We start from the raw sequence: 10285 nt of genomic DNA on the forward strand, positions 1-10285 counted from the left end.
CCCGGCACCTGCCGCCCGGGGGGGCACCGTACCCTGCCTTCTTTTACTTCATCCGGCTTTACTTTACCTCAGTTTATCTTATTTTATTTTACCTTATTATTTTTAAAAATTTGCTTTAATTTTCTTAAATTATTTATATTTTAATATTAATTTTATTTTTATAAAATTTTATTAATTTTATTTTTTATCAATTGTATTTATTTTTTAATTATTTATTTTATATTTTAATTTTATTTCATTGTATTGATTTCATTTTTTTTATCTTGTTATTTTTCTTTTATTATTTTATTTTACTTTATTACAAACTTATTTATATCTTTTAATTTATTTTATTATTTCTCTTATTTTTTTACTTTTTTTTACCTCATTTTACTTTTTTTTTTTAATCTTATTGCGTTTACTTTATTTAATTTTATTTTTTTTTTAAGGGGCACACTGGAGCAAGGAGGGCAGCCAGGAAATGCTGGTCTCCCTCCTCTTTTCCCCTTTCTCCCCACCCCGGCCACCACAGGAGGGAGAACCGAGGCTGAGCAAACTCATTGCACCCCTGAGCAGCCCACCCTGGGTGTGTGTGACACAGCAGGGCCCCTCTGGGGTGTGTGACACAGGGTCTGGGGCTCCCTGGGTGGGGACACGCACCCGGTGCCAGGGCTGACACGGTGCGGGCAGGCCACAGCCCTGCCTGCAGGGGCAGATCCCGACGGCCTGGAGTGGTCCCGTTTCCCACGGGGCCAGGGTGAAGCCCTGAGCGGCCCCACCTCCCCCAAGGGTGCCATGAGCCGCAGCACCCACCCGCCCTCCGCGCACGCCCGGGGATGCGGCAGCGGTTGGACCCCACCGCGCCGAGCGAGGCTTCTCCCCATCAACAACTGTCGCTCCAGAGCGCTGCCAGGATGTGAAGAACTTTATTCCATTATTCCACTGAGATCTGGCGAGATTTCTTGAAATCTGGCGAGATTTACTGAGATTTGGTGAGATGTACTGAGGTTTGGTGAGCTGTACTGAGGTTTGGCGAGGTTTGCTGAGATTGGATGAAATTTAAGATTCGAGGAGAGATCTGCTTAGGGGTGGGTGGAGGACAGCTCCAGATGGGACCCCCCAGGATCTACCGTGGCCAGAGCCCCCCGCACAGCCCCAGGGCCAGACACCAACGTCACCGTGTCCGGCCGGCTCCTGTGGCCTCTCCTGCTCAGCAGGACCTGCCGAGGTGTCGGCACCGCAGAGACCAGGGGAACACAACAGACCTGTCCTACCAACCTCTCCCGCCCTCTGCAAACCCCAGGTCGCAGCTGGGGGATGCACGACATGAGCAGGCAGCTGCCACAGATTCCTGAGCTGCCCTTGGCGTGATGCTGAGTCCTCCCCAACACCTCTGGGGGTTCGGGAGGTCGGGGAGGAGCCGCGGGCAGCTCAGCAGCACCGAAATTGGGGTCACCCACATTTGGGTTTGTTCTGATTTTCCAAAGCTCAATTTTGCCGTTGAAATCTCTTGGTTTCATTAAATATTTCAGCATCTCATTAAATATTTTGCATTTAATTCCCTGATCCTGGTTTTTAAGGGAAGGCATCGCAACCCTCTGCAGGGACAGGAAAACCACCCCGCTGCAGTCCCAGAGGTGTGACCAGGAGGGCAGGTGTCACCAGGACCGTGTGTGAGGACCAGGGCTTTCACCCAGAGCTGTCCCATGCTGCAGATGGGCTCTGCTATGGGGTAGGGGGTCTGTGGGGACCCCAAGGTCTGGGTTCCCCCATGAGCATCCTGCCTGCATGCTGGGCTGAAATCCAAGTGCTGTCTGAGAGGCCACCTTCATGCTGGCAACACCTTCCTGACTGCAGCTGGAAAAGGGCACAAGGACCTTTCCTGATGGGAAATGTCAGGGTTGGGATCCCAGCTGGGGATGCAGGGTGTGAGTGGAGACCCCGCCATGCAGGAGACCAGGCCTGGACCCGGCCCAGGGGGAGATGGGTGCTGGGACAGGTCCCAGGCTGCCTCTGGGCCAGGCAGGGCCAGGCTTTGATCTCAAAGGTCCCACCAGGTCCCTCCTGACTTGGGGTGGGATGGCCCATGTCAAGGGCAAGTGCGATCAGAGCAGCCGGCAGGGCTGGGCAGGATGAGGTCGGCGTGAGGGACAGCTGTGGCTCTCCATCCCCAGGAGAAGCAGGGACGAGGCCAACAGTACCATCTCCTGGCCATGAGGAGGGCTGCGATGGTGGGATGAAGGCCATGAAAGCAGGGTGTGAAACAGGGCCTGGCACTGGGAAGGATGGGGCTTGTGGCCTCCTTTGCACTGGGAGGTGTTTCATGAGGGATTTGGGGTTGTGCTGATCCCCGTGGGCGTGGGACCGAGCTGCAAAGAGGGAGTTCAGTCCTCGTTTTGGGGCTGCTGGAGCTCCTCAGTGCAGGTTGGACATAGTAGTCCTTGCATCAGCGATACCGGGAGGATGATGTGGGGGAGCATCCTGCTCACCCCGCATCCCAACCCCAGAGACCGAGATGCCTCCGGCCATGGCAGACCCGCCACAGCGCCTGCGCTCTCTTGGTCAGGGGACTTCATGGCTCTTACCTGCTCTTCTCTGGAGCCAGCCCTCCACAGCCCATCCTGGGCGCTGGCGTGGTGGTTGTTGAGCTCCAATGACCACAGAGAGCCTCCCTGACCCCCCAGAGCCTGGCTGGGACCTGGCTCTACCCTTCGGGAAGTGAGGACACCCCGCCTGGCTGGGGGAGCTTGGCAAGAGACAAGTGCATCACAACTTGGGTATTACTGATGTGCCTCCATCACCTACAGCTTCTCTCCTCATCTAACTGCCTTTGCACCTGCTCTCCCAAGTCCTCGTACTCTTGTGTGTTCTCTCCTGTCACCACTTTTCTGGTGTTTGACTTGCGACACCTGAAGGCTTTTATCTGACAATTCAAACAGCGTGGTGGCTGTTTGCTCCCTGATGTAACAGTCCTTAAAAAAGCATTCTAGAAATGACATGTTCAAATAATCATCTTCAATATGTGCCCAGCACTAATTTTTTTTACATTAGGTTGACTTCAGACTTAGGTTTTACTAATTAATTAATTAACTTCAATTCCCAAGTAGGAAATCACACTTCCATTGGGGTTTTTTCCCCTGAATTTGCAGGTCCACAAAAAAAAAAAAAAAATCCTATTTCTTGGTGTTAGAGCTACCTGGGCAATATTTCCTTATCCAAATAAGCATTCCTAGACCTAGACTGTGCGGTCCTGAATAAACCCAGGATCATCATGATAATGTGACACTGAAGGAATAATTTCCAGAAGCTTGAGGGTATTCGGACAGCTGACGTCACCGCAGGTACCTCCAAGGAGCTGGGCCTAGGGGCACCTGATACAGGGAGGGAACCGTCTCAAGGTTCCCCAAGAGCAACACTCTTCCTTTCTGCCTTGATGGAGGATTTCTGATGGCAGAAGGACCTACTCTGAAGTTGTGTGGCTGAAGTGAAGGTCAACCCAAGAGTCCTTCTTGATGGAAGGATCAAGATCTTAATTCCTTTGCCTCTGAGATGCTGAGATTGGATTTCTGTTTTCAGTGCTGCTGAATTTCTGGGTAGCTATAATGAGTTCCAGGTATAATTCCACTCTTAGTCCACTGCTTTCTCAAAGTGCACATTTTAATGTGTTAAATGGAAGAAGAAACATGTGCCCTCTGTCAGTAGACCAGCTTCTTCTGTAGGTAAAATGATTTTTAAAGTATTAAATACAGGATTAGAGAGAGAAAGTTCATGTCTGGAGTCCTGGGACATGGATTTTCAGGGCTGAGAGAAGTTTAGAAAACATATGAAGATAAACATAGTTCCCAACCAGAAATATTTCGGTAATGGCACATGGTAAATAGCTCATCAAGGGACTGATTATACGTAACTTACTGTTTGCTTATTATCTCCTGCTTGAAGGCATTCTGCTTCATTCCCAAGGGACACGTGTGAGTTCAGAGGCCGTGTAACAAGGAAAACACAGAATAGATAACGGGTAAAAATTGGGATATGATGTGTGCGAGCAGTGGAGGAGAAAGGGGTCCTCAGTCTCCCCCTGTTCCTCTGGAAAGAGAAAACAAATGCTGTGGATAGAGTATGAAATATTTTTGTTTGTTTATTTGTTTCTAAGGAGCTTCTATTCCAACTCAGAGCAGTGAATCCACTTTTCCCACTGAAAGCAAGAGGGAGGAAGAGAAAGCCGATTATCTGTCAGGAGATGTCTCACCCGGCCATTAAAAAGCCGCGGTTGAACCCTGTGAGGAATGACCTACAGCATGCCAAGCAATGAAAACATCAAGGTGGCCTCACCATTGTTGGGGGTCCCCAAAAGGGCTCCCTGTGCTCCGGCTGGAGGTCCATGCACCAGCTTCCAAATTAAGTTCCTTCTTAAGTTGCATCTACTGTTTCCAACAAGGGAAGAGGCCACCCAGTCCTTGGGCAGAGCACGTTACAGCTCTGCCACACCACAGCAGTCTCCTGCTTCCCATGGTCAGATGCACCCAGAAGCAGCTATCAGCCATGGAACAGGCTTTTGCCACAAAAATTCAGTCAGACATGGGTGCTGATAAAGCCTTGTCAACCAGGGAGTCAATGCTACAATAACAGGACAGGAAGGCGACAGCATCCCCCCCGTTAGCCCAAGAGAAAGCAGATAAGAGCCACAAAGTCCCTCAGCCGAGGGACCACAGGCACTCCAGCTGGCCTACCATCTCCAGAGGCAGCAGGATGTCAAATCCTGATACAGAAACCAACTGCTGTGGCGGCCAGCAGCTTCCTAGAGGGTTCAGCAAACCATCCAGCAGCAGCTCTGATGCCTGGTGTTCCTCTCACCTGTGTCCTGGGAGTGCTCCTGCCTGGAGCGCTCAGACACGTGTCCCCGCTGTCGTTGTGAGACTGTGTGGATTCTGTTCTGTTTAATAAAAATAATACTTCCCTCCTACTCCCTGGTGGCTTCGCCCAGCAGGGGTGGAAGAAGAGGAGGAGGAAGGGCTGAAGCTGTGTGTTATTGGGCACAGCTGCACCCTGGCAGTGGGCAGAGGGCTGGACTGCTCCAACCAGGGCACCTTTGCAAGTCCTCCGGCACTGGCACATGCTGGAGAACAGTCCCCAGTCCAGCTTCAACAGGAGGTGGGTTTTCACAGAGTCACAAGATGGTTGAGAGTGAAAGGAACCTGTGGAGCTCATCCAGTCCATCCCCCTGCTTCAGGAGGCTGCCCAGGATCACTCCTAGATGTCTGGGGGGTTTTTTAGCATCTCCAGGGATGGAGATCACACAGCCTCCCTGAGCAACCTGTGCCAGCGCTCCATCACCTGTAAAAAAGGGTTTCTTGAGGTTCAAATGGAATCTCCTGTATTTCAGTTGGTGCCCGTGGCCTCTGGTCCTGCTACTGGGCACCCCTGAGAAGGGCCTGGCTCCATGCTCTCTGCACCCCCCCTTGAGGTGTTTATCTCTATTGATGAGACACCCCCGAGCCCTCAAGTCCCAGCTCCCTCAGCCTTTCCTCATAGCTGAGGTGCCCCAGTCCCTTCACCATCCTTCACTGGACTCTCCAGCGTGTCCATGCTTCTCTTGTACTAGGCACCCCGGGACATGACACGGTCCTCCAGGTGTGGCCTCACCAGGGCTGAATAAAGGGAGGAATCACCCCCTCCACCCCCTGGCAATACACTGTCTAACGCAGCCCAGGACACCGTTCACCTTTGCAGCGAGGGCACATTGCTGGTTCATGGTCAACCTGGTGCCCACCAGGACCCCCAGGCCAAAATGCTGCCCGCCCATCTGGGTGTCCCCCAGCACATACTGGTGCCCGGGGGTGTTCTTCCCCAGGGGCAGGGCTGTGCATTTGTTGAAGGAGAGGGGCTCCCAAACACCAATTTTTGCCCAAGCTGCCTCATTAGGAGGAGGTTGGAGGTTACACAGCAGTTTCTGGGCTTCTTCCAGCTCTGCTCGTACCAGAGTTGGCCAAAAAATGGGGAGACCAGAGTCCCCAGAGCTCAACCTGGCTCCTCCTGCCTGCAGGCTCAGGACATCATGCCAACCTCCCTTTATGAGGGAAGACTCTTCCAAACAAGGGACACCAAGGGCTGCTGGTAGAGCCATCCCCACTCATTCCCTGACCCCAGGGCCAGCATCTCTCCTGGAGAGGACATGAGTGATGGGCTGGGTGCAGGGAGAGCCTGGTCCCAGCTCCCAAAGAGTGGGAAAAGCTTGGGCAGCTTTTTCCCAACCCTCCTAGTTATTTTTAGGGGGAAAAGGAGCAGCACAGGGAATGCAGAAATCCTCAGTGCTTTATTGGTAACAGCTCAAGCCCGGGAGGCCATGCAGACAGGAGCAGGTATGCTGTCCCGACACCAGCACAGGGACACTGTGGGACCCCAGAGTTCACCTGTGGGAGAGGAGCCCTGGGGTCTGGGTCTACCCTAGGCTGGCTGGGTCACCATGCGAGGCGCTGCAGGAGGTTTTATCCCCATCAGCTGCTCCTCTGTCACCAGCTGCTCTAGGTGGTCCAGGCTGGGGTAGCACAGCCATGCTGACACTGGTCTCCGCCTTCCCTGAGGCCACAGTGCTCCCACCTTCCTCCTCCTCTTGGTCTGTCAGCAGCTTCGAGAAGCTGGGACCTCGTAGTGGCAGAGATCCAGAGGCTTGGTCCTCCTCCGGGCTGCAGCCCAGGCCTGCGGGCAGATGGACAGAGAGAACAGTGAGGAGCCGGCCGAGTTCAGCCTGTCCTCTGCTGGAGGCACTGGTGCACCCATGGGCCAGGTCCTGTGGGGATCAGCTCTGGATCACACACAGATCCCAGCCCTGCAGAGCAGGATGAGCCCGTTCCAGGGCTGCATCAGAGAGGGGCCCCTTGGGGGTGAGGATGGAGACAACCTTGGGGCACCAAAGCTGGCCCTGGAGTGGAAATACCACAGTGGGGACATGTCCAAGCGTTTAGTGGCACCAGGGCAGGTTGGAGCAAAGGGGGAAGAAGCTCTCCAGAAGCTGGGGTTGGCAAAGCAGAGCGAATGAATGGATAGGGTGTGTTAGGGATGCCTAGGGGCCGTCACCTTCCTCATCCTGAGCCTCTGACACTTTCCTCTCCGAGCCCTGGGACAGCCGGCTCAGCCTGTTGAGGGCCAGCAGAGCTTTGCCTGTTTTCTGGAGAGAAGAGAAGGAGCACTGAGTCCCACCAGAGCCATCCCCATCCCCACGTCCTCATCATCTCCCCAGGTACCTGCCACTTCCGACGCATCAGGAACTGCTTGATCCTCTCTTTTGACAGCGCCTTCGTGCTGCTGGGCTGGGGCTGCTGCAGCCAGGGGTGCAGCAGAGCCCCCACACTGGAGAGCCGGCGACTGGGGGCAGACGGGGCAGTCATGGGGGGGGCTGCTCCACCATCAGACCCTTGGCTGCTGGCATGGCCCCATGGAGCACCCCCGCCATGGGCTGCATTCAGTGCTTTCCCTGCCCATCCCCTTGGCACCCCAAACCCCAGACCAGCTCAGCACCCCATAGCTGCCCCCAGGTCCTACCGAGGGTCCTTCTGCAACAGTTGGCTGATGAAGTCCTTGGCTTGCTGGGAGATCTCTGAGAAGATCTCCTCCTCAAAGTCCCACTGGGCAGCTGTGATGTTGCTCAGTGTCTCCAGGTCATTGTCCCCCTGGAAGGGGGACTCCCCGCTCAGCCTGGAGAGGTGATGCAAAGACATCAGTGACAACTCAGCCCCCTCCAGCCAGACCCACTGTCCCCAGGAGGCCACTCACAGGATGTAGCAGATGACACCAACGCTCCACATGTCCGTGGAGAAGCCCACAGGCTCAAAGGCAATCACTTCTGGAGCCATGAACTCAGGGGTGCCGTGCAGCACCTTCACGGGGGTGTCTGGACCTGCAGAGATGATGGAGACCATGGGGCAGGTGTCCAGCTGGGGTCTCCCCATGGCAGCCCAGCTACACCCCAGTGCATGCCAGGTGGATGAGCCCCTGCATCCACGTGTAACTTCCCCCCTCCAGGACCCATCACAGGTCATGGTGATCTCCTAGAACATCTCTAGGTGCCAGGCGCCCACAAGGATGGGGGCTTTCAGGGATTTCCACCTCAGAGGCAGGGCCGGGGACATGTGGGTTTCCCCAGAGCATCTCACAGTCACCAGGAAGAGCCCTGATCTGATGGAACAGGGCTGCTCATCCCAGAGGAACAGGCGAGAAGATGCCATGCTCCTTGCTGACATGCCCAGCTGGATCATGTCCCTGTGATGGTGACAGTCCCACCCTGGTCCCCCAGGACCCCCATTCTTGCTCACTCAGCTTCCGCGCCAAGCCAAAATCAATAATCTTGAGCCAGTGGCTGCCAGGGCTGACACAGACGATGTTCTCGGGTTTGAGGTCAAGGTGGACAACGGCCTGGCCATGCATGAACCGCAGCCCCTCCAGGATCTGCTGCATGTACTGGGTGCTGCTGGGCTCCGTGTGCTCGAAGTCATCATCCACGATGCGCTCAAAGAGCTCCCCACCTGCCACGCTGGGGGAGGACAAGGTGCTGGGGACCTCGCTGGGGTCTACCAACCCCAAGAGGAAGCCCCGGCAGGGAACCCAGACTCAGCACTCTGGGAGCATCTCACCACCCGTATCTCCAGGATCTGCACGTTCCCCATCCATCCTACACCCCATGCCAGCACCCCACGGTACAGGGACACCTCCCCACCTTCAGTGCTCTTCCTTGCAGGGTCCAGCACCGTTCCCACCACCCCCAAACTTGACTCTGCCCCCCCACTCACTACTCCATCACCATCACAAGCTCGGTGGGGCCCTGGAAGGCGGCGAGGCACTGCACAAGGAGTGGGTGATGCAGCAGGTTCATGAGCTCCACCTCGGCCCGAGCCGCCTCCTTCTCTTTAGCTGTCCGTGTCCGGAAATACTTCCCAGCCCGGATTTTGCCAGTAGCTTTTTCCTGCAGCCGGTACACAGTCCCAAATTTTCCCCTGGGACAGAGCAAGGATGAGGGATGGAGGAGCCATCACCACCCCCCTGCATCCCACCCAGGGCTGCACAGGGACAGCCGTGAGCCATCACCAAGCACTGGGGACACGGGACCCCCCCACACACTTACTCTCCCAGCTTCTCCAGCTGTGTGTACACATCCAAAACCTTCTCCTGGCTGTTGATGACCACATCACAGTATTCAAAGGTCTCCTCGCCTCCTGGGAGGGATGGAGCAGGGTGGTCCATGCACGGATCTCTCATGCTTCGGGGATGAACTGCCTGCACTTCCCTTCCAATGTTTATTTCTGTGGCCCCCCCCACCCCGTTCCGCGACCCGCCCCCCCCCAGTCCAGGTCTGAGCATCCTCCCCATGCGGTGCAGATGTGACCGGGGGGGACATGGGGACAGAGGCTGCTGCTACAGGAGCTCCTGGAGCAGCCCAGCACCCTATAAATCAGGGTTTGAGGCAAAAGGTGCTTTTAGGATCAAAAACTCCAAGCAAAACAGGATGGCATGGGGAACGGTGTTGACTGGGGGGGGGTGTCACACCAGCACTGGGGTCCCCACGCAAAGCCTGTGCCTCCCCCGGGACAGACCAAGGGCTCAGCCGTACCTTCTGCCTGGGACATGGTGGTGCCACCAGCCCCTCGCTGGGTGCTGGCGCAGTCAGGACGGGTGCTGGATGCGGCCCTGAGGCTCCCGGCAGCCCTGTGCTGGGGGTGGGGGGGTGGCGCTGAGGCAGGTGATGCTCGTGTGTCTGCGCCAGCAGCTCCCCAGAGCCCTGCACCGTCTCCCTGCCATGAGAGACCACCAGCATGTCTCCACCTCCACCTGCACTCCCCACCCTACCCGAGAGCTGACATCCTGATGGACACAAAGAGGCCCAGCAAGGGGCCAAACCCAATTTTAAGGCAAGGTCCCCTCTTAGATGGGGACAACCTCTTTCCACTAGCGCCTTCGGCTCAAATCCGATGTTTTTCTCGTGCCCTGTCTTGCATCAGCCAGGAAATCCCCAGGAAAAGCCACATTTCTAGGGCAAAGGACCTATTTCCTTATGCACTTCCCCTCCCCACTCTGTCCTCACGAAGATTGGGAGGGCAAGGCCACGGCACCCAAGGGTGCTAGGCAGCAGCACCCAAACTCCAACCCAAGAGCCCCAGCACTGACCTGTCACCGTCAGGTCCTCTCAGCAGGTCCCTGATCCTTCCTGATCACTGCGGAGCCTCCAGGGAGCTGGAGGGGGAAGGAAGAGGCAATGTTGGGGGTCAAGGACTGCTGGGACCAGACATATGGGGGTGTCCCAGTGCCACCTCTGGGCACA

At 55.5% G+C, this 10285-nt stretch overlaps 1 protein-coding gene across 2 annotated transcripts; it reads right to left on the reverse strand.

The window, feature by feature from the left end:
- Positions 1 to 6293: 6293 nt before the first annotated feature.
- Positions 6294 to 10285, reverse strand: LOC113489147 (myosin light chain kinase, smooth muscle-like). 2 transcript variants are annotated; one of them, XM_026864674.1, is made up of 10 exons: positions 10132 to 10285; positions 9578 to 9672; positions 9092 to 9182; positions 8760 to 8963; positions 8286 to 8503; positions 7747 to 7870; positions 7516 to 7668; positions 7218 to 7338; positions 7051 to 7141; positions 6294 to 6672 (listed from the first exon to the last, which is right to left on the reverse strand). In XM_026864674.1, exons 2-10 carry the CDS (start codon positions 9591 to 9593, stop codon positions 6416 to 6418), a joined length of 1275 nt encoding a protein of 424 aa, XP_026720475.1. In that variant the 5' UTR covers positions 9594 to 9672; positions 10132 to 10285; the 3' UTR covers positions 6294 to 6415. The 2 variants fall into 2 exon arrangements, with proteins under 2 accessions (XP_026720475.1, XP_026720476.1); XM_026864675.1 differs by lacking the exon at positions 10132 to 10285 and having other exon boundaries at positions 9578 to 9674.

The sequence above is a fragment of the Athene cunicularia genome (assembly GCF_003259725.1).
Source record: "Athene cunicularia isolate RWA chromosome 27 unlocalized genomic scaffold, athCun1 chr27_part1, whole genome shotgun sequence".
Classification (NCBI taxonomy): Eukaryota; Metazoa; Chordata; class Aves; order Strigiformes; family Strigidae; genus Athene; species Athene cunicularia.